We start from the raw sequence: 24,979 nt of genomic DNA, 5'->3' as shown, positions 1-24,979 counted from the left end.
TAATACTGCTTCAAAGGTTGGCTAATGTCCGGATAGCTCTGTATTATGTTAACAGAATGCATATTTTTTAAATAATTTCATCCATTCACAGACTTAAAAGCTCTCAGGAAGAACCATCATTTTGAGTTGAATTTTATAAAATTTCTCTGTGCATACTCATATCTCCTTTTGGGAGACCATAGAGGAGAATTCGGGCAATAAATCCATATTCACTTACCAGTTCAAATGTTCTGCATGTATTTATCAAGAATACATGCGAGTTAAATTACGGCTTCTCAGTAAATACCAGATTCTTTCCAGTCGTTAATGGTTAGCAGGTTTTTCATTCAGAATTGGAGAGGGAGGCTAGAGATCAAAAGATAGGCGACTGCATTGAAAGTAATTATGCCACAATTACTATTGGTTTTAGTAGTAAGAATATTCAAAGTAGGCAGCTACAGGGACGGCAGTTAACAGCTGGCTGCAGCCTGCTACTTGCCCTTTTTGAACACCCGGGTTTAGACGATGATAATTATTACCAGTATGCAATAAAAACTGTCACTTTAATCATTTTTGAAGTTTTATCATTTTATCATGAATTTTTGTTTTGATGTATCTGTGGCAATCCTGTATACATTATCAGCATTAGATAGACATATAGAAGGTATCAAATTTTATCTGTAAAACATCATTACCTTCTGTAATTCTTCAGCCTTTTCACATCTTTGCAGGGTGTTCATTCAAGCATATTCTGAAGGCATTATTCTGCATTGACTGGTTAGATTATATTTTTTTCTGAAGCACTGAAATTGGGCAATCCAACCAATGTAGCTTTGTCCTGAAAATCAAATTGAAAATGTGCAAAATTTGCACTGCAAGTTGCTCTTTCATATGTGAAAAAGTTGAGGTACAAGTACATGTATATGGCTCATTTACACGTAACATAAGATAGAAGTATGGTGAATTACACTGTGTTAACTTCCCGGCATGCAATTACCTAGCCGATAGTCCATGGATGTGGCAATTGAGCAGGGTCTGTTTTCGTATCTTTGCCGTTCTCGGTATAAATATGTCACATCTGTTTGGAAGTACAGCATATAGCTGTCACATCAGTGCAATATATCAACCATACCAAGTGTGCAATAATACAGCTGTGTAACCATATCTTAGCATCTTATCAGAAATACACTTGTGACAATTTATTGTCACTTTTTTATATCTTATATAGAAATACACTTGTTACATTGTTGTACGTTGTTGTTTGACCATGCAGGTGATTTGGATTCTATGGCTATGTACATTCTTTGATGTAGTCAATTTATTGCAATTTTTTTGACATCTCGTATCAGCAACAGCCAAAATAATAATGATTGTACCTTGCATAAACTCTCCCCCCCCCCCCACCCACCCCTTCCGGGGAAGCTACACGGTTTTCTCGCCAACCGTGCTCCTATAAGTGAAATACATGTATTCTTGAGTACGGCGTAGAACACCAATTAAATAAATAAATAAACTTTGCATATGTACAGAGTATCTCTAAACAGAGCTCATCAACTGTGCAAACATAGCTGCAACAGTTTGCAGTGTAACCAGCAGTTTGCCATAATATCTCCATAGTTTGCAGTGTAACCATATATCTCCATAGTTTGCAGTGTAACCATATATCTCCTTTTTTTGCATTGTAACCCTATATCTCAACCTCATTATCCCTGTGCATGTTTGCATATATTGTTACCTTGTATCACTGTGTTAGAACCCAGACAGACCACGGTCTGGCAAAACACCCTGTCCTTAGCTGTCTAAGTCAGCCCTAGGCCGATCAGTATGATCAAGGGGTTTTATTGATTTTTGTTGGGACGAAAGTATATGTATCCCACACTACAGACTAAATACTGCTGGTACCTGTATATATTTATACTGTATGGTTAAGGAACACTGAACTGGGCTTCGGTTTTACAGTTTTCCCATTGTGCAGGCCCGAGTTCCATTCTCTCTGTTGGCAGAGTTTGTTTTCTCTGAGGTAAATATTTACACCATATTGTTCGGGAAGACTGAACCGGCCTGGGATGATACAGCTTCATTTTTGCGTTAGCAAGAGTTCAATCCTGGCTTCTGTCAGGGTTTATCTTCTTTGAGGCATGTTGTAGTGTACCTGTAGTTTCTTACAGGTGTGTAAAATTACACTTGCAGAAGATCTTAAAATGATACTTTTTGATATAGCCGACACTACATTTGAGCAGTTTATATAACAGGTTTATCAGAGGAAATTCACTACAAGTTTGGGCATACAAGTTTGATGAACCAATCATAATCAAACATAATGTGCCACTTGAAAAATGCTAAACTTGAAATGCTAAGGTGAAATACAACATTTTCACCATATTGTTGTAGTTAAGAGTTCAATCCTGGCTCTTGGGAGAGTGTCCACCCTACGAGACACTAAATTTTTTTGGAGGAGTTCCTCTTGTTTTTGTGAAAAACTTGTTTGGAAAAAAAAAGTTCTTTGTAGTTAAATGTTTATGTAGCTAAAAAGTTTTAGAAAATGTGCAAGGCATTTTCATGGTTGTCATTCCAATGTCTGTTTCATCAACGTCTGAGCTTTATTTTAGTACTGGAGGGTTGGAGAACTACAAAAATTGAATTGTGAACTTGATCATTGCATAGATAAGAGATCAACCCCAGTACCTGTCAGAGTCGGGGAAATTCATGGTGACCTGTCAAGCACCAATCAGTAGGACCTTGATGTCTTTCAATTCATGTCCAATGTTCCTTTCTCCGCTCACATTAATTAGCACGAAAATCTGATATATTAAAACATGGATGTAGATAACAATCCATTTTTGATGTAGCGATGGCTTAAGGTCCTGCTCCACACTATTGCCACCTCACGAGATTGGAAAATGTGGAGCTTTCCCTTAAGTGTTCTTGCAGATTGCAGATGGCACCATGTAAATACATGTAGCCTGTTGCAATAACATGTAGTGTTTGCAGACACAAGCAAATGCACGTACATGGACAGCCTGTAATTCAACATGTCCTGAAAATCTTTCTCTTTAGTGATGAGACATTAACACGAAGCAGGATAAAAAAAGTGGGGGGAAAAAAAGAAGCTACAGGACATCTGAATAATAGATGATTACAAAATGGATGTACAGATTATCAGTGTTTGACCCGTGCTTTTCTCACATTTTGTTTTCTGTAGCAGCCTTTTTTTTTTAAACACAGAGCCTTAATGCATTGCCTCAACGCTAGTGTTGATTATTCTGTAATTGCTTAGAGATTTTGGGGTATAAAAGGCGTTTGTAAATTGGCAAAGTAGACGTAGCTGCTTCCCCCTTAGACATGTTAGAAATAGATGGATAGCCTTGTGAATTTCATTGTCTGCATGACAATGCACACAATATCAAAGCACCAAGCCAGTGTTTATGAAGCAACTTATTAGGCTTGAGTACTAAATTGCAGGGGCTTATAAAGCCAAGTACGTTGGAAGGTCTGTCAGCAGCCTGTGGATGGTCGTGGGTTTCCCCCGGGCTGTGCCCGGTTTCCTCCCACCATTATGCTGTCTGCCGTCATATAAGTGAAATATTGTTGAGTACGGCGTAAAACACCAATCAAATAAACAAATAAATAAATAAAAAGCCTTACTCAGAACAGGAAGGAACTTTATTCGTGCTTGGTACAGTGCTCTGTAGTAAAGACTCATTGTTTAAATGTTGAACGCTCTAGGGCAAAACATTTAAATTGTATCAGTATTTGAATTTTTTACTAAAGTCTTAATACAAGGTTTGATAAATATGATCCATGGACAACATTTGAAGGCCAAGTGTCATCTAACTGTAAACCATCATCAACCATGAATATTTCAGTTTGTGACCAGGGCTTCTCCGGCTGTACTGAGATATTTCCTCCAGGCTCCAGACGTGCTCTACCCACATATGTGTATATATAATTCACAGCTCTGTAGACTCTCTCAACATGACTACATGGATAACCTGCCCTTGATGAACGCTGAATATTTCAGTTAGACGAAGGAGTTTTGATCCCCCACTGTCACGCATTTCACGTTTAAAAATTTTCAGCCACGCTAAACACTAATACCACTTGTAACGGCCTCTGTGGCTGAGGGGCTTAGTAGGGCAGCATGGCGCTATGACCCAGGATCCTCTCACCAATGTGGTCGCTGTGAGTTAGCTCATGCTGGCTGCTTCTCCGGCCGTACATGGGAAGGTCTGCCAGCATCCTGCAAACGGTCGTGGGTTTCCCCTTGGTTCTTCCCCGTTTCCTCCCACCATAATGCTGGCCGATGTCATATAGATGAAATATCCTTAAGTTCGTGAAACAAATCAGTAAATAAATACCACTTATACCTTTTGGCAGAATAACACTCGAAAAGTTAATCTGCTAGTCTACGGGAAATTTACATTTATTTATTTAATTGAAGTTAATTACGTAATGCTGAACAATGTTTCTCTTATACGACGAGAGCTTTTTTGTGGTGGGAGGAAACCCACGACCATCTCTCGGGAAGCCAGCCTGAACAAGTCTGCTTAAACTTCACCCTGAATGTCTTTTTCTGAATTTCATTACATTTTAACTCAGTGGTCAGTAAATCTTTCACTTCTATACTAGAACCTTGACATTACAGTACTGGTACCTAACCATCCTTTTAGGTGTCGCTTGCTCAGACGATTAAAGCACTGGCTTGCTGTAACTACATGTAGACTACATAGCTACATAACTTCATAGGCCGTCGACCAGTGATTAGATTTATTTACTTATTTGATTGGTGTTTTACACCGCACTCAAGAATATTTCACTTATATGACAGCGGCCAGCATTATGGTGGGAGAAAACCGGGCACAGCCCGGGGGAAACCCACAACAATTTGCAGGTTGTTGAAAGACCTTCTCACGTACAGCCGTAGAGGAAGCCAGCACGGGCTGGACTTGACCAATGATGTTTGCATATGTAATGTAACTTGGTGTTTTGGCTGTGGCTTTACATGTTAGTCCCTAAGTTTGTCAGGTATCAGACAAAGGTCAGTGGTTTATTCCTGGTATCCCATGCATAAACTTGACAGCTGTTTGAGCACAGTGTCAAACACCAATCAAATAAATAAATGAATAAATCATAACATATTTTAAGCACAGTTTTAGGTGATTCACTAATCTGAATTACATGGAAGCATATAGTAACGCCAGTCATTTTGTTGTTGGTGGTGGTGTGGCATTATTATGTTGGCTGTGTTGTTGTTGTTGTTGGGGGTTGTAAATGTCAGCCACGTTGTTGTTGTTGCTGCTGAGGATTACTAATGTCAGTCATGTTGTTGTTGCAGATCGCTGGATGGCCGGCTGCAGGTGTCTCATCGTAAAGGCCTTCCTCATGTGATCTACTGTCGTCTATGGCGCTGGCCCGACCTCCAGAATCATCAGGAGCTGAGGGCTGTGGACAACTGTGAATACTCGTTCCACCTGAAACGCGACGAAGTCTGTGTCAATCCCTTCCATTACACTCGCATAGAACCACCAGGTAAGTTCACCTTGCTGATATTATGCAGTTGATATTCCACATATTGAAGAAAATCTCATTTTCACTAAGTATTTGGGAGGTCATGACGAAATCAGTCAAAGTGTTCAGTCAAATTGAAGTTTTCTTCAGTCTTTGGGGTATCAATTGTATTTCATTGTGATAGAGTGATCAGTGGATATTCATGGAGAAAAATGAAAACCTTAAAGTTTTACATTTGCCATCTTGTTTTCCATTGTAAAGATTTCCTTTCAAGTGTCTGCCATGTGCTCAGTGATGTACAACGAAAGAGTTTCAAGTTCAAACTCTTCTGTTGTGTGAGGTGAAAACAGTCCTACTGTATCATGTGACTTGTCCAAAATGATGGGCAACTTTTGTTGGCATTAGTGTACCAATCACCTGTCTCAACATGTTCCAGAGGTGCAAATGACAATTCTGTCCTTCATGAACGTCTCAAGTTCACAGACATTCAGCTCTTTGATTTTCTCCATTTGTTTATCTACTCTAAATTACTCTTAGTGAAACTTTTTTCACACGTCTATGTTATAGTAAGTGGGATCAAAAATAGTTGATATAGTAGTATTTGGGTTTTTTTTTTTAGCTTGATCGATGAAAGAGTTTGAATTCAAATCTCCCCAGTTGTACAACGTGTACACTGCTTGATGTGCCCTGTAACTAGCAGGTCATCCCATTATAGTTGTGGACAAGAGTATGATCGTTCAGACTACGTAAAGCTTACGCAAACTACATTCCATGCGAACGACGGCCTTTGACGTAGATTAAATCGTACATCCAGCTGCACTACTCAGTAGTGATTCCTAAACATGGTAGATGATAAACTTACGCCACTGGTCCCCAAAAATGGATAGAAATTTAGCATGTATTTCCTCTCTCTGTTGTTGTCGACTTTCGTTCCACACAATAGCCTGTTCACTTGTAAATTCCAGCCTGTGACCATTAGAAATCGTTCGGAAACTGTAAGTAAAAGTCTGTTCCATGGACAGGTAAAAACGGCAAACATAAGTTGAGTTGAGAAAGCCCACCTGACAAGTTAGTAGATATAAAAAAGCTATCTGCTGTTGAGGAAGTGAAATATTCTTGATTGGGGACACCAATCCAAAAACACCAATCAAATAAATAAATAAATAAAAAGGCAAATACAATGTTGTTGTTGTTTCAGTGTTACCACCGGTTTTGGTGCCTTGTCAGCCTCCCAGTGATCTGCCCGAAGTCCGTCCCCCATTGGATGATTACACCACCACAGTCCCCGAGAACACAGACTTCCCCGTGGGGGTGGGAGACAACTCATTCAGTATGCCAGGTGAGATTTGTAATGGGATATATATACACACCGGGCCCTCTTCGAAGGGAGGCAAATCATGAAACACACAGGACAGCATTGCCCTCTGGGAACAGATGCTATTTGTAAATACCCTAATTCCTCAACCTTTTCGCATATGAAAGAGCAAATTTCAGTGCAATTTGTGCACTTTTTTAATTTGATTTTGGAGACAAAACTACATTGGTGTAATTGCTAAATTTGAGGGCTTCACAAAAAGTATAATTTTGTGTAGCTCTGAAATCGTTTGGCCATGTTCCCAGCTTAGCTTCCACATTAACCGTTTTGAGCCGTTACATTCACTAACCTGGAACTCGGTTCTGTCACCAGTGCTGTCTCTAAAGTGCCAATGCTGTACGCCGCAAAAAGAGATATCCCATGATCTTAACGCAATTCTAAATTCATATCACCTCATCAGGCCTCTCCACAATTTGCTAAACACATGTACATGTACGATGGGTTATTCTCGGGTGGCTGCTGAGAGCAGCTGGGGAGGCACTGGCAAAAGAGCAGGGAGCCTGGGGGCCTCTGGACCCCCCCCAGCTGCCAATTTTGCAAACATGCTCTAAAATACTCTGCCGTTTGAAGCCATTTGCTGTTACAAATCACCAATTACCTATCACTGTCATTGTAGAGTAAATTAGTAATATTCCAAGACAGTAAGTAACATTGGAAACCAGGTAACCATTCATGCCATATAGTTTGGATGTACGATAATGGTTCAGTCACCGTAAAGAATGTACAGAAAACATGGTCATAGGGAAAAGGAGTGAGTAAATAATATTTGTCTTTACACCCTACTTTACTTTATTCCCTTTATGACTCACCATATGCATAGGAGTCCAATTTAGACTGCTAAATTCCAAAACTGAAACTGAAAGAAACTCAACCTGAAGCAACTTGTGAGCATAACTTTAGAAAATGCAATTCAGACCATTCAACTGTTTAAGTTGTGACATACAGATGTAGTAATTAAGTTGTTCAGGTTTCCCCGAAACAGACGAAAAACTGAACTTATTGCTAAAATAAACTATTCTGCGATACAAAAACTCGGTTATTTTACTTCTATTATTCCATGCAACAAAGTGTGACTTTGTTCAAAATATACTTACACTGTATATCCTAATATGGAAATGATGGCAAGCATGTCTTATGTCAAAATGTGCCTTATGCCACCTACTTTATGATGATAATAACTGCAATACAAATCAATGACAATTAAGCTACTTACTTGTCAAAAGGACCCTGGACACACCCTGTCAGTTAACCAGGGGCTGTCAGGTACACCTGGAAAATGCTTGAATGTAGTGCTAAAATCAGATACAGCAATAATGAGGAATTGTCCTACATCGTCCTGGATTTCACGATGACATCCCACATAAGCTAACACATTTACACATGATTTAACTGAACAAGCACTTGAAAGTCTTGAAATTCTTGTGAGAAAAGTTCCCACTACTGCTGTATGTGTTCTTAGCATTACTGTTCATATCTTTTTCCAGGTGTAACTGATAACCTGAGTTCTACTGATTTAGTAAAATGATTTGTATTTTAGTGGCTATTATCATAAAGTATACTTTGGATAAGGCATGATTTTATATAGGACAGCCCAGTCACCATTTTCATGTTTGGGTGTACAGCAAAACATTATTTTGAGCTAAATCCCATTTTGGCAGATCTTAAAGGTTACTGGGCCTATCTGCCACGTACATAATATTAAAAGTCACCATTTGAGCTACCTGAACAGTTTTCAGACTCAGTGTTATCATTTGATTGATTAATGCCTCCCTCTGTTTCAGATACTCCACCCCCCTGCTACAGAAGTGAGGACGGCGAAAATTCAAATGATAACAGTGGATCAGGTAATTGTATGAATGTTATGGTCCTGTATGTAGCAGTTGATGGTCGGTCAGAAATCTCCATCAAAATTAGATTTCGTAAAATCAGATCTTAAAGGAGAAGAAAATTTAAATATCAAACAAATACCATTGAAAAATGCATTTTCTCACATGTGCATGCCATAAAAAAAATTCTAATATGTACTTCAAGTTGATAAATTATAAATAAATTCAGCGCCAAAATCCACTGTGGGCGTCTGTATTTTGCCTAAAAACTAGTTTTGGAGTGTTCTGTGTTAGGAGGAGAATTTCTGTCGGAAGTCGCCAAAGTGCAGTTCGTGCATTTCCGGTAGAAAATGTACGTGACCTGCCAACTGCAGGTACTTCGCGTTGCTTCAGCGATTTCCACTTGACAATCAGGAAACCGGAATGTTGGACGTAGGTTCGGAGTTTACACGATCAAGTTGGCAGTTTTAACGACTCTCATTGGCTGAGAGGCAACAAACCCCCAGCATAAATTACAGGGTGTCAAAGATGGAGGCCGCGATGGACTCAGCTATTTATGCCAGCTTTGCTGTTTTCAGGCTTTATGGGTGTGGTGAGGAAAAATCGCATAATTATGCAGCAGACACCACCAGATAGAAAAAAAAATTGAAAAAAAGGCTCCTTTCAGCCTGTAGTGCCATTTTTAAAATTTTCTTCTCCTTTAATATGAGTTTTGTCCTTGTCCTCAAACTACATTTAATGTCAAGCTCGACCACTCAGACAGTGTTGGTGTATATTGATGTAACAACATGCACTTTTGATTTGCAGGATAAACTTTAACATTATTTAATATGTTCCTTCTCCATAGTTTTCATTCAACAAGACAAAGTCAGTTTGTTTCAAGTCAAAATTCTTCTTTTATCATTGCCCTTTAAGAGACATCACATTCGGGCACAAGTTGTTCTCTGGTATTTATTAGTGTCTATTTATATCCTCTTTTATAGTACAACCACTTCGAGACATGACTTCAGTACTTTACTTGTAGGAACTGTCTGGCTGGTGATAGGTAGAGAAGATTTACTACAGCATTAAAACAAATAAACAAAATCAGAAACCAAATCATATGCATTAGTCAGTATATATGTAAAGGGACACAACTCTTCCTGGAATGTTGTTCTAGATGTCCATGCATGACCTACCGATGAGTGAATGCAATTGCACTATGTGTATGATAGCACGAGCTTTATAGATTTAAAGCTTATGCCCAAAAGCCCTCTTACATGACAAGCAACACATTTCTAACAAGTCTTGTTACCATTATGCTTATATACAGAGCTCAACAGATAACACAGATCGCAGAAGATTTACTACAAACACAGTTGTGGGGTAACAACAACGATGCTTTAAACTTATTTCGATCCAAATGAGATAATCAGGCAAATTAAAGCTGTATTTAATGTGACCTCCTGATTCTACATAAGTATACTGTTTTGTAGGGCTCACTATTTCTTCTTGACACTTTAGGATGGGTGATTTTTGGACAGGAAAACTTAGAGATAATTTATGTTTCATCCGCGCTCTTCTTGTCAAAATGTGTCACATGTCAAAAACTTCAACCGTATCATGATAAGCAACACACAGACTTTCATAACATTAAACTATCTACAAACAAAAATAAACTTCACGACTAGACACAAAAAATATTGTAAAGAGTTTGACTGTTGTAGAATATATTAAATATGTAATATTTTTAAAATATTGTAAAGAGTATTAAATCCAGAATATGGTCGCTGATTCCCCCAGGTATAAGTGAAATATTAATGTAAAACACCAGTCAAATAAAATAAATAAATAAATAAATAAACCCAGTTTATACTCTTGTTCAGACTAAATTGCTGTTTGCTTTTAAGTCAGCAGGCTTGTCAGCTAGCTGGTGAAGGCTGGTGGTAATCAGTTCCAATTCCTCTACCCATAAACCTTGATGACAGTTGTCTTGCATTCCTTCCTGTTTAGCGTAATATTTTGTGGATTTTTATCAGTATCAGCTTTGTGGTGATTGTTATGTTGTACATGGGGACCAAGGGAGGTAATTCTGTCATAAAACCCATATGGAGGATTATGGCCCTGTTATATGTGTACTACAAACTTTGTTGTTTTTGTTGACAGAGGGTGTAGATTTATCTCCAATTGCCAGTCCTGCTATGGGTAAGTTTTTTGATTCATTAGAGTTTATGAGTACGGATGTAATGCTCTGTTTTGCAAACGTTTCTCTGCAGAAGTAATTTACCTTAAATGATATAAAATTTCATCCACATAAGTGTGCATTTTTAGAGGCAAATAAATGTCACAAAATATTATTTTTGGTGCTGAAACTTACAATTTTTCAGTAGAATATCATTCCATGTTCCTGGCAAACCTCAGAACATTTTTCTAAAATCAATAGAACTCTTAGAATCAGGAAAATTGGAGAAGTTAGTAATAGACGAAATTTATGGTATGTTTGAGATGGTTTATTTTCTGCAGTGTTGAGATTTCTCTCTAGTCATGTAATTTGCTGGAGCACTCGAGTGTCTCTTTACAAATCTTCAATGTTCATATTTACTGTAATTCTTCAACGTTTGCGCATGTTTGAAAGGTTTTTATGCCGGTATATTCTGAAGGCATTATTGTGTGTAGACTGATAAAATTATGCTTTTTGTGAAGCCCTGATATTTACCAGTCAAATCTGCACAGTTTTGTCTTCAAAATGAAATTAAAATTGTGCACAAATTTCACTGAAAGCTGCCTTTCATATGCGATACGGTTGAAGAATTAGTTTATCTACAGATATTCATTTTGCAACTGCTTGTTTGCACTCATCTGGTCTGTTTCGTCGTGCATGGTTTTATTCACAAACATTCAGCCTCTCACAGTTTTCATGGTTTTCCCCATGGAAGTTTTATTTTAGAAAGATTTCTGTGTACACACATCTGGTCTATATCCATGTCTGTGACCCTGTTTGTAAATGTTTGAAAGTGTTAAGCTCTATATTTGTAAGTTGAAAGGCCTGGCGGCAACCTGTGCTTGATTCTGAGGTTTCCCCTGGGCTCTGCCCGGTTTCCTCCCCGCCTGGGCTCTGCCCGGTTTCCTCCCCCGCCCTGGGCTCTGGCCCGGTTTCCTCTCACCATATTGCTGGCCGCCATCGTCGTATAAGGGATATATTCTTGAGAACAGGGTAAAATAGTAATCAAATAATTAAATAAATAAACAAGCCTTTCATCAGGTAATATTTTCCCTTTTTTTTCTCTTCCAGGTCAACCATGTTGATTTCTGTTTTCTTGTTTTTGTTTTTTTTTGCAGACATCTTACCAGTATTCATGGTTAATGTTTCTGTTTTCAGATGTTCAACCTGTAACATACAAGGAACCAGTTTGCAGACATCTTACCTGTATTCATGGATAATGTTGCTGTTTTCAGATGTTCAACCTGTAACATACAAGGAACCAGTTCGCAGACATCTTACCTGTATTGATGGTTAATGTTTCTGTTTTCAGATGTTCAACCTGTAACATACAAGGAAACAGTTCGCAGACATCTTACCTGTATTGATGGTTAATGTTTCTGTTTTCAGATGTTCAACCTGTAACATACAAGGAGCCAGTTTTCTGGTGCTCAATAGCGTACTACGAACTCAACACCCGAGTGGGCGAGCCCTTTCATGCTTCCCAGCCTTCGCTTACGGTAGATGGTTTTACAGACCCGTCAAACTCGGAGCGATTTTGTCTCGGCCTTCTCTCAAATATTAATCGTACTCAGCAAGTGGAGACGACTCGCCGACATATAGGTGAGTGAAGAGTTGATAAAGGTGTGCAGAGTAAGAAGTTCAAAACAAACAAGTGCTCTTTTGAGTTTTTTGGTCTTGTATACTTGTCAGAATTTTTTGTAAATATCACTTGTAGGTGGAGACGATGTGCCGAGTAGAGATAACAGTTGTGGAATAGCCAGATGTTCAAAACCAACTTGTGCACCGTGTTTTTTCTGGCTGCGGTATTAGACAACTCAGGGATATACAAGACAGATAATTTTGTGAGAATCGCCTTGTCATGCTTTTTGAGTAAATTCATACCTGAGCAATTATCAGAAAACCTCTGAAACGTGGCTGAATAAGAATTTACATGTTCTTCAGGAAAAGGTGTCCGTCTGTATTACATCGGCGGTGAGGTGTTCGCAGAGTGTCTGAGCGAGAATGCTGTGTTTGTACAGAGTCCCAACTGCAACCAGCGGTATGGCTGGCACCCAGCGACAGTGTGCAAAATACCACCTGGTAAATTACAAAGCAGAACTCTCATTGGTTTCATTCACGTTTACTGCAGAACAAAATTAAGTGAAAAGAGAAGTGAAAAAGATGATGCAGTCTTTCCCATTGCATGAAACAAGAATCGAAGACATGACTATTAAACTCGTGAAATTCTCAAATGACCATTGTCTACTTTTATATACACCTTAATTCCTCAACCTTTTCATATATGAAAGTGCAGATTTCAGTGGAATTTATGCTCCTTTTTAATTTGCTTTCCGAGACTAAACTACATCGTTTGAGTTGAACATTTTCAGGACTTCACAAAAAGTGTAATCTCATCAGTCTAGCCAGGATAATACTCTCAGAATATGTTTGAATAAACAACTTACAAACATGCAAAAAGGTGGAAAAATTACACCGGAAATACAGGATTGACCTTGGCGGTTAAGATTTGAATATTTGTGGTTGGCTTTATTTTCAGGCTGTAACTTGAAGATTTTCAACAACCAGGAGTTTGCAGCTCTCTTGGCTCAGTCTGTGAACCAGGGCTTTGAATCTGTCTATCAGCTAACCAGGATGTGTACCATCAGAATGAGTTTTGTCAAAGGCTGGGGAGCAGAGTACAGGTAAGTTGTACATGAATCTCTATTTATACAGGTAAGTTGTACATGAATCTCTGGTTATACAGGTAAGTTGTACATGAATCTCTGGTTATACAGGTAAGCTGTACATGAATCTCTGGTTATACAGGTAAGTTGTACATGAATCTCTGGTTATACAGGTAAGTTGTACATGAATCTCTGGTTATACAGGTAAGTTGTACATGAATCTCTGTTTATACAGGTAAGTTGTACATGAATCTCTGTTTATACAGGCAAGTTGTACATGAATCTCTGTTTATACAGGTAAGTTGTACATGAATCTCTGTTTATACAGGTAAGCTGTACATGAATCTCTGGTTATACAGGTAAGTTGTACATGAATCTCTGGTTATACAGGTAAGTTGTACATGAATCTCTCTTTATACAGGGAAGTTGTACATGAATCTCTGTTTATACAGGTAAGTTGTACATGAATCTCTGTTTATACAGGGAAGTTGTATGTGAATCTCTGTTTATACAGGTAGGTTGTACATGAATCTATGGTTATACAGGTAAGTTGTACATGAATCTCTGGTTCTCAGGTGTACTCTGCTCATGAAACAAAAAATGTTATAAAAGGCAGGGTAAGTGAAGGTAAGTTGTACATGAATCTCTGGTTCTCGGGTGTACTCTGCTCATGAAACTAAAAATGTTATAAAAGGCAGGGTAAGTGAAGGTAAGTTGTACATGAATCTCTGGTTTTCAGGTGTACTCTGCTCATGAAACTGAAAATGTCGTAAAAGGCAGGGTAAGTGAAGGTAAGTTGTACATGAATCTCTGGTTCTCTGGTGTAATCTGCTCATGAAACTAAAAATGTTATACAAGGCAGGGTAAGTGAAGAAATCTTAAGTATGGAGTTCACCTACATTGAAAGAGAATGATACCAAAAAAAAAACAAAAAACGATGTTTTCTAACAATTGTCCTACTTTTGTTCCGTTGCAGACGTCAGACGGTAACCAGTACGCCATCTTGGATTGAGATTCACTTGAATGGCCCATTGCAGTGGCTGGATCGGGTTTTGACCCAAATGGGTTCACCAGGGTTACCGTGCTCCAGCATGTCATAGTGCCAGCAGCGATCTACGACTTTGATTGGATGAAACATCCAAGGAAATCTGCATACCAATTTTTCTACATGTTAATTGGCCAGTTGGAATCGATGCTCACCGGAATGATTTTTCTTTAAATCAGTCAGATACCCGGATATATTACGAATTTAATATCAAACAAGAAATTCAATCTTTGCTTTAATATCCAGAAATGATGAGCATTTAAAATTTGGTAAAATCTAAATTCAGTAGATACATGTACGATTTCATATAAGCAATTCATGTATTATTATATAGCAAAGTAAAAGGTATCCTTTTTTTTTTAATCCTGAGTGCACAATAACGGACAGAAAATCTACGTGTATACTACTGGTCAGTTGATGAAATTTTGTGGGTATGAGCAGAAAACTAAGCAGAATGGTAGTAACCACATCCATGTAATTATTAGGTGTATGATTATACCTCAGTCATGGATATGCTAAAATAAAATTCTGTTGTGGGTTTTTTTTTTTTTTTTTTTTTTTTTTGCATGAGATTTTTATGGATGTATTCATTGTAAGATGATGCAGCCTCCAATGTCTTATTCACAACGTATTTAGGTTAAAATAATTTTGTAGAGTACGATAGATATGATCGTGTTCAGATTACAGTAAAGTGTAACTGAAGAAAGTTATTTAAAATACTCGTCAAGAAAAATGATTAAATTTTAGCTCATGTTTTGATTCTAGGCAAAAACCTGGTTGAGAGCAATTGTATATAAGTTGTATATAGTGTAGAAATTTGCTAGGATAACGAAAGTGAAAGTCGCCTGCTGGCCATAGTGTATTTGCAGAATAAACTAACTTACAACAACAACACTGCTGGACAAAAAAAAAAACAAAACAACAACTAAGCAGGCAGTGATTTTTGTACCCTATAAAATAACGTCTTTGCTAGACTTTAAACAGGCTGTACCTATGGCTTGCTGGGAAGTCCAAAATGGCCACTGAGGACGTTAATGCAGCAGTAGGAGAACAGACTTTGTTGTGCTGGTCATGCGTCTGCGTGCACAAGCGGTCGTTTTGACGCTGACTTTCGTGACTTTTGGCGATAGTGCAAACAGTGGTGCATTGTGGGATGTCTTCGTCTGGTGCAACCCCCGTCACACCCGAGAGATTCAAGCTTTTTTGCATCCTGATGTTGCCATGCCAATGCGTCACGGCTTTACAACAACAACAGCTATACATGTTGTAATGGAATTGATGGTGTGAGCGTAGATAGTGCTAAGTACTTGGATATTGTGGCTGTGTGAAGTATCAACTTTGGGGGGGCGATTCTGTTCAAGGAAAATTCAATTTTGCTTGTTCTTATGCATGTGTGAAGAGAAACTTTCGCCAAGGAAAGTGCCGATGGAGTTCAAAAACATTAATTCAGCTGGAGTTTCAAACGTAAGCAGATTATGACACTATTTTTGCTAGGAAGCTGGACGTGATGTGTTTTTTGATGTACCAAGGGAGATAACTCATATTTTTTGCCTTGCCACTGACATCAAGAAGAGCACGACAGTGACAAATTCTGGAAGCGCTTTATGGAAGATTCATCTGTCTGCTGTTGCCATGGTAATTTGTTTGTACCTCCTCCCCAGATTAAAAACAAAAAAAATTTGTGTGCCTGGTGGAATGGTATTGACACAGTGATACTGGAGGCTGGGAACAAAAATGGAGTTTCTCAACACAATCATCTCCAATGATTATGCACACTGACTTAGATAGATCTTTTCAAAATTTTGCAAAACATAACAAATCTTTTTCTTTTATTTTATCGTAAATGATGTGCATCAACCAAAGACTAAAGTCGCATGAGGTAAGACTTTTGAAAGCGTTTTGGAAGGTTGCTTATGTGAATGGCTTTAGACGCTGCTGCTTGCTTTCCACAATTGGCAGTTCAATTACTTTTCAAAGTTATACGTATACATGTAGAATATTTGTTATTCAGATTTATCACAGGATATCAGAATTTGCCAGCATTCTTTAGCTTAGTTGTAACCATTCATGCTGGTGTTCATTTTGTTGTAAATAACATAGCGAAGTGTTGATGGAGGCTACTGGTACATGTATATGTTCAGTGTTTTGTTTTTGTTTTGTTTTTTCTTTCACATGCAGCGTGCAAGAATTGCTCTGTACTTTTTCACACACCATCAGCAGGTAGTGCATTTCTGATGTCAGAAAGCCACTTTTGAGAACTTGTTAGAAGTTGACATTATTTAATTGCTTGTTATTTGGACATCCAGGATAAGAGGAAACTCGAACATCCAACTAGTGTTACATGAGAAAAGAACTTCTTGATCCATAAATTAAATTGAAAAAAACAAAAAGATGCCTTGTGGAACTAGGTCCCAATACTTTGTGGGCCAGTTTTGTCTAGTAATTTTTTGACCTTTGTTTTTTTTTTTTTGTTTGAAGCTTCAACTGCAACAGAGTTGGCCATGCTGTAATTAACTTCTGCCATACAAACAGTTGTATATCTAGACCTAAAAACTGAAATATTGTTGCTTAAAATACCACTTTGATGTACTAGAATTAATACATTAGATTTAACCTAAGATATCCTATCCACTTGATCAACCAGTCAGTCTCCACGATATGGCTGAAATATGGCTGATGTGGCGTTAAGCCATAATCATTCATTCATTCATTCATGCAACCAATAAGGGTTGAGGCTGGACCCACGTTCACAAACCTCCATAAAACAGTTTTTTGGTTATGTGGCACCATAACCTAGATCTTGTTTCTCGGAGATGGTTTGTTACGTCTACTGAGTGAAGTGAGTAAACCACACTGTACAGTTTTCAGTTCTCGGGAAATTCTGTACCTAAAGGGATACAGGATCGGTGCTGATTGGTTGAGAGGGGAGATAGGATTTCCTAGGTTAAAACCTGCAGCATTGGTTACGCTTGGGCAAATGTACAATACCCAAACATAAGCTTAACCAGCTCTAGCGTACCTGTATCTCTCACAGCAGTAAATCATTGACAGTTCTGTTCCCTTTATGGCAAAAGAACTTGAAAGTAACTAATTTTTGTAAAGATCTGACAAGCAAGGTACAGTAAGTAATACAGTAATCCCTCAACCTTTTCGCTTGTTTGCAAGGTGTTTATTGAGGTGTATTCTGAGAATGTTATTCTGCATAGACTGATAAAAATTAGACTTTTTGTGAAGTTCTGAAATTGGTCAACCAAACCAGTGTAGTTTTGTCTCTTAAAGCAAACTAAAAAGGTGCCTAAATCTCACTTGAAGTTGCTCTTTCTTATGCGAAACGGTTGAGGAATGAGTACAGTCAATTATAGTATTTCACCAAAAGTCTGACGTAAACAGTCACCGTCGAAAGCACATAATGGGTTTAAAATGATACTTTTGATGCCAACATTTAAGTTTTTCTAACAGGAAATCAATCAAACTTAAAAAAAAAAGCCAGTGTATGAAAAAATATAGATATATTGTGGGCTAATAATCATATAATCATAATCATAATTGTAGGGGACACATCAGAGATGTTTTTGTGTGCGTGAAAATTATTGGACTGGTCAAACAGCCGTCTTCATGTTCAGGATTCTGTGCCGTCAGTTTATTGCTCACGAGTGGCTTTCCGCGTCTGCATTCATTTAGATTTTTGTATCGTAATGACCTAAAGTTTTGCCCCTAAAAAGTGCATTTTAGAGACAAATTATGGTTAGAAAATATTACTTTTGGTGCTAGAACTTACATTTTTCCTAGAAAGGTACCATCCTACTTCCCAAGTGAACCTCGAAACACCTTCTCGAAATCAATAGACTCCAACAGATTCAGAAAAAAACATGCAGCTTATCCATGGACGAAATATTAGGTTATTCATGGTAATATTCAAATATGTGTAAAAGACGTGGATATATTTTTGACTTTGACATCAATGATGAATGTAATTCAAAGATGTCATTTTAATATTTGATAATGTCTTGCACAAGACTTTGCCTTTTGTTAGACATGTTACCATCCACATGTAGTTTGGTTGGATACATGTACATTTGCCTAATGGGGTTTAACTGAGAAGCACAGCCAAAAAAATTGACAAACTTCTCAGTTGATTTTGAATGGACTAGATACATGTTACCGCAATCACAAATATCTAACAGAGCTTTAAAAGCTGGCATTTGTTCTGGTTTTCCCATTTTTGTTTTCTGATTCTATTTCAAGGTACATAACACATCAAGCACACGTAACTTTCCACATTTACATGTAGTCTTGTTGATCATGCTCAACAGCCAACTGATTCAAGGGGAGTAACTCCAGCTCTTGGCTTGAAGGTGTCATTCTTGTTGAGTGATGGCGGTATCTTTGATGTTGGCTGGGAAACTTAAGTTTGTTGAATTGTTTGTTATGAAAGCCTGAAAAGTGAGTGTGAGCCATTTGCCTCCATGCCATAATGTCATAATAATACATGTATACATGCACATGTGGTTCAGGTTTTCCTATTGGCTGATCCTTTTTTTGTTTTTACATGTGCAATGTAACCTGCTTGTTGATTGGTTTAGAAAGGGTATAGATTTGCATGTTTTACATGTGCAATGTATCCTGCTTGTTGATTGGTTTAGAACGATTACACATTTGCATACTTTTACATGTGCATTGGAACTCGTTGATTGGTGGAGAAAAGTTTATACAATCGCATGAAATTTGTTTTCTGTACGTACATGTAATGTGTTTTTTGAATGGATAATTTTTGTTAGGACTAACATAAATATTCATGTGGTTTGGATAATTTTTGTTAGGACTAACATAAATATTCATGTGGTTTGGATAATTTTTGTTAGGACTAACATAAATATTCATGTGGTTTGGTTTCAGCTAATTGTATACCAGTTGTTCGGAAGTTCCTGGAGATCAATTATAGTAAAGACTATGCTCAGATCCTTAAAAGCAAAATCTTTGCGAACTCAACCCATATATATTTGCTTTGTGGAAAAAAATGTTTTATCGGATCATTAACTGTTCTGCAGTAAGTTGTTGTGGTTTCCTAAAGATGCAAACATTGGCAGTTAGCAAATCATAAAAGAGCATTGTGAACTAAAAATTATGCATACTTACTCAAGTATTGGGCATGTAATGAAAAAAAAAAAACAAATATAAGGAGTAGATTTAAGTGAAAATACTTCATCTGTACTGAGCAAGAACTTGCAGAGAAAAATTGTGAGGACACATACGTTTTAAGACTCCTATAAAACTTCCTTTAAGATGTTTTCAATATGTTTGTGTATGATACTCACAAGTGCAAGTCAAAAATATATACTATTATAATGAAATGATAATTTTTTTGAGGGATAAAAAAAAAGAAAACAGTGTTTTCACCTGAAGGTCTGATTTACATGCTACTTAAATTTGTTAAATTTAAACTTTGTTAAAATTGATTGGCATTGTCGCTTCATAATTAAGATTTAAATGTTTACAAGAGTAAAATAACAATTACGTCAAGGTTTTTTTTTTTTTTTTTTTGACACTGGGGTATCTAAGCCAATCATGGCAATTCAGGCAATGTTACGGGCAAACTTTCATCTAAAAGTTGTTTTTATGAAGTCTTAAGTCAGAAGAAATACTGAAAATGAATTCCTCTGATCAGTCAACATCTGTCAGCAGTAATGCTTACAAGAAATATTCAGCGACTTTCTCCGAGGTTGAATCATTCTGAGATTCCTTTTTGTTGGTATTGTATGTCTGCTTTAATTCCGTGTAATCAAATTCTGCTTGCTGTGTGAATGATTGCAAGCATTTTGCAAATTGCAATCATGTATGCTGCTAGATTTACTCCACTGTTCTTGCAAGCATTGATTTGGCAAATTGCAATCATGAGTACTAGTGTTTGCTGGATTTATTTCACTGCTGTTGCTAGCATTTCTTTTGCAAATTGCAATCATGAGTACTTGCATTTGCTGGATTTACTTCACTGTTCTTGCAAGCAATAATTTTGCACATTGGATTCATGTGTGTTGCTTGACTTGATTTACACTACTGTTCTTGCAAGCATTTTGCCAATTTCACTCAAGAGTGATGCTTGACTTGATTTAGTGCACCTTTCTTGCAAGCTTTTTGCATATTGTCGTGGTGATTATTGCTTGAGTTGATGTAATGTACACACATGTATATAACCTCTGTATGTGGGCGTGGCTTATGCCTGTAGGCTGTGTTAAACATATCTGCCACTTTATTGAGAGATCAGAGCGAAAATCGTCAGAGAGAAAGGCATTATTGTAAACTGTAAACAAATCTCAGTACTGCCAGAATTGTCAAGATTTGCACAAGTGAATGTGTCGCATGCATTAGGACGTACAAGCACTTCGTTTTGTTTTATTTTTTATTAATCAGGTCTGTTGTTATGCTACACAAAACATACATGACAGCGATGCCAAGGATGGTTTTGTTATGGTCTGTCATGTTATGGTCTGTAATGTTTTTAATATATGGTTTGAAGTATTTCTGTCATGATTTTTATGGCCAATGTGAAATTTTTTTTTTTTTTTTTTTTTTTATGGCCAATATGACGTCGTCTTTCTTGTGGCCAGTGTGACAAGATTGTGAAAGAATGAATGAATTATCCCGGTGAGTTTAATTCAGTGTAAATTGAGGATGGTCCCTGTCTTTATTAATGAACCACTGCAGAAGGTCCCCACTTCTGACCAGCATGATGATCAACTTGTGCATGTTGAAAAGTGGATTTTTTTGTGTGTGTAATCGTATTCAACAACTTGCCATTTAACAAATAAATGCATAAATATGCTTTGCTTCTACAGCTGTCTTTGCTTTCAGACTACAAGGAATAGCTGCCTAATTATTTCTCATGAAAGAGACTGGGTACAATTGTAATTTACCGTAAGCATTTTTAACAAGCAAGAAGATTAGTTTGATTTTACACAGTATTTCGTGTGATACCTGTTTTTTGTCAGTGTCCTGGAGACAGGAAATAATGAGTTTGTTTAACCCGATTAACTAAATATGAATGCTCCAGACTTTTTTAGCAAAAAAAAAAAAAAAGACAAAAACAAAACAGCAATATATATGCACAGCCTGGCGAGTGTAAAGGCAAGATTAGGCAGTGAGGCGAAATGCAAAAAAAAGAAAAAGGTGCTCCTTCCATTAGATCCTTGAGTCTTAATTTAATGCGAAGAGATTTCTCAAGCTGTAATTCACAAAGCCTTCTGGTGTCGGAGCATATACCAACTTTATCAAAATTACTTATCATGAAAATATTGCTGTTTTCGTAAAGGGTGTTTTAAACAGGCCTCTTCTCTCATGGTGCTTTACAGGGATACAGAAACGATTCTGATTGGTTGGTGTGAGAAATAAGGAAGTCCAGGCTATGCCTAACCTAAGCAGAATTTTAAGTCTGGTACATTTATTTAAGCGTAATCAAAGCTGAAGGGTTTAATCCAGCTGTAGGCCAATCAGTATCAAGTCTGTATCACTTCAAGCGTGAGTATAATGTTTGCGTCTAGCGATGACATTATGGAGGGAGACACTGTTAGATAAAGCTGGAGATTGCTGATGAAGTATTATGTGAAAAGTTGCTTCTGAGATAAAGTGTCGTAATTTAGCGACAAACGTCAAATCAACCGTTGCTTCTTTTTATTCACAAATTTATCAGCATCAGTTGTATTTTGTGTTTTATGGATGAGCAGATACCAAAAAGTCCTTAAAAAAATGGAGTAAAAGTAAAATTGAATACACATGCTTTTATTTTGTCCGATCCAGATGTGTTTTTTTTTTTTTTTTGGTTCTCTTTCAAGGATTTCTCATCACAGAAGAATGTTCTTAACATGACAAAGTGTTTAGACACTCTTAACATGACAAACTGCTTAGACAAAAAAGAAAAATTCACTCTGCACATGAAACAAAAACATTTAGTGTAGCCTTATCAGCAAAGTGATTACTGGTTCAATTCTGACCTCGGTCAGAGAAGTTCTTCTCGTGTTTGCACTGTGCAAAGGGGGCCTTCCTGACAGTCAGTGACACTGTTTGTATAGTCAGAAGTCCATTATCAAGATGTATGCAACTCCCCTACAGCTAGTCTCCATGACACTTTACACTTTTCTTCCATCTTTAAAACATCACACGACGTATCTGCGCAGCCATATTTTTTTTTTCTGTCTATTGCTCAGCAAACGTTTGAAAAACGACTCATGCACGCTGGGAAAAAATGTTCCAAACACTTTGTGTTGAAATGGACTTAAAAAAGAGAACGCCAACGGAGAGTTTGTAAAAGGACAATAATGCCCTTGATAGTAAATAAAAACAGTCAGTGGGTTTTTAACTGTATAGCAACAAGGGTTAGCCAAATTGTAGTTTTTTAAACATGGAGTTTCGGTTTGGAGGCGTGATATTTCTCCACCAGATGGCGCGAGCTTTTACAGATGACATAATGTGCCATAGAGGGACGTTGCATACAAGTACTTCTAGGTAATGGATTTGTGAGACAGTCTGTCGTTCTGTGAAGACCAGTTTGCCTTCCAACAATACGGTGTGCATATTTATATGTCACATCATCATGAAAAAGTTCATCAGTAACTTGCCTAAGGTTGGTGGTTTACCCTGAGCACTGCGGTTCCCTTCACCCTTATGATGCAAAGTAGGACACGAAAGATGTCACTGTATACATTGGCTAAACTAACCAGTATTTGGCTCAACAATGTTCCTGAGTGTTAAGCGGAGAAATGGCTGCACCAAAAGTTAAATTCTTCAGGACTAGACCTGGGATTGAACTTCATTTAAATGTTGGAGTGAGTGAGTGCTTGGGGTTTAACGTTGTACTTGACAATTTTTCAGTCATATGACGATGGAGGCCTTAGAGTGCACATAATGTGCCTACTTATTGCAGGACAGATTTCCACCGCTCTTTAATCTAGTGATACTTCACTAAGACGCCTTACCGAAGACAAGTAAGCCGCCCCACCCAAGCCATTATACTGATATGGGTCAACCAGTCCTTGACCTATCCCCTTCATGCTGAACACCAAGTGAGGAAGTTACAACTTCCTCTTTTAAGGTCTTAGGTGTGACTCAACCGTTGACCCTGGATTTACCGCTCCCAAAGCGGACGCTCTGCCAACTGTGCTATCGGGGCCGGTATATATATGTAGGAGGATACTCTGGTCTCTTGGGGCTTTGTAGCGCTGTTTCAACATGCATCCTGAAAGTGTGTGGGCCCAGGTCTCCTACTGATTTGAGCCTTCATGATATGTGGAAGTCCACTAGAGGACAATTGCATTAGTCTGAAATTGATTTATTTATTTGGTTATGTATTATGGTGTACTCAAGAATATTTCCGGAAAGACTCAAATTATAGCCTTTCAGTAAGTATCCGCTCGTACCTGTGCTACTAATAATATTGAAATGGTTCTAGAATTTGAAGAAGTTATAATAAGTACCATTTTTGTACATTTTTTAGTATGACCCTACCCAGGTCTCCTGACTTTGAGGTAGAGCTCTAACCATTAGGTCACCCAAGCAGTCAGGATACAAATAAAGATTGACAAACACACAAAAACAACATAATTAAGTATCATTTCCTTTTTAATATTTCAATAGACTCCCTCAGATACAGGTCTACACTTGGAGAATATGAAAAAATGATATGGGAGTTTGTACATGTATGTACACAAAAAATGGGGATGAATCATGTAACGATATACCAATGTGCAACCAATCACCCCTACAGGGACAAATGGTTTCCACCCGCATCGGGGCAAAGTTCAAACTTGCACTGCCTCAAGATTTCTACTGACAATGACGCGTACTTCAACATTTACAGATAAGATGACACATTCCTAAAGCTAAGTACAGATTTCTTGCGACAAGTTCTGTAGCTGAATATATCTGGTTACCTAAACTGGTAAATACATGTACATCTGACACCTCTGAGGCAGAAGCAAGGACAAGGGTGTGGTCTCAATCATGGGGTAACATCAGAAAGAATCGTGAACTTTGAAACAAATGTGAGCCTGCAAAAAATTTTAATTTATCAACACAGCATTTACTACTCGAAAACCCTGAACCCTGAATTTTCACAGCAAACAACGACGTCATCCATAATATACTAGGTCGAACATCAATCAGTGGCAACCAAGGCAAAAGTTCTGGAGTTCAGATCACCATTAGTACAAAGAAGCATCATAAACAGACAATTTGCTACTCTGTCCGTTGCCATGTTGTCCGAAAAGCTGAACAACGAACAGACAAGGTATCATTGGCCTTGAAAATCAGCATGAACTATATTTTATCTTATGTGGCGTAAGTGGATGACGCCGTGCTACATGAAGCGTAAAATCAGTATGAATCGTTTGA

At 37.8% G+C, this 24,979-nt stretch overlaps 1 protein-coding gene across 1 annotated transcript in view; it reads left to right on the top strand.

Annotated features, from left to right (window-relative positions):
* The window catches only part of LOC135462741 (mothers against decapentaplegic homolog 3-like), a 34,898-nt gene extending 19,875 nt beyond the window's left edge, over positions 1-15,023 (top strand). Inside the window, exons 2-9 of the mRNA XM_064739974.1 lie at positions 5,315-5,508; positions 6,686-6,826; positions 8,644-8,706; positions 10,834-10,872; positions 12,278-12,490; positions 12,833-12,970; positions 13,428-13,572; positions 14,531-15,023. Coding sequence (XP_064596044.1) covers positions 5,315-5,508; positions 6,686-6,826; positions 8,644-8,706; positions 10,834-10,872; positions 12,278-12,490; positions 12,833-12,970; positions 13,428-13,572; positions 14,531-14,654 — 1,057 coding nt within the window. The 3' untranslated portion in view covers positions 14,655-15,023. The remainder of the gene's footprint in view (positions 1-5,314; positions 5,509-6,685; positions 6,827-8,643; positions 8,707-10,833; positions 10,873-12,277; positions 12,491-12,832; positions 12,971-13,427; positions 13,573-14,530) is intronic.
* The last annotated feature ends 9,956 nt before the right edge of the window (positions 15,024-24,979 follow it).

Source organism: Liolophura sinensis, chromosome 2 (assembly GCF_032854445.1).
Source record: "Liolophura sinensis isolate JHLJ2023 chromosome 2, CUHK_Ljap_v2, whole genome shotgun sequence".
Taxonomy (NCBI): Eukaryota; Metazoa; Mollusca; class Polyplacophora; order Chitonida; family Chitonidae; genus Liolophura; species Liolophura sinensis.
This window is presented reverse-complemented; position numbering and strand designations above follow the sequence as displayed.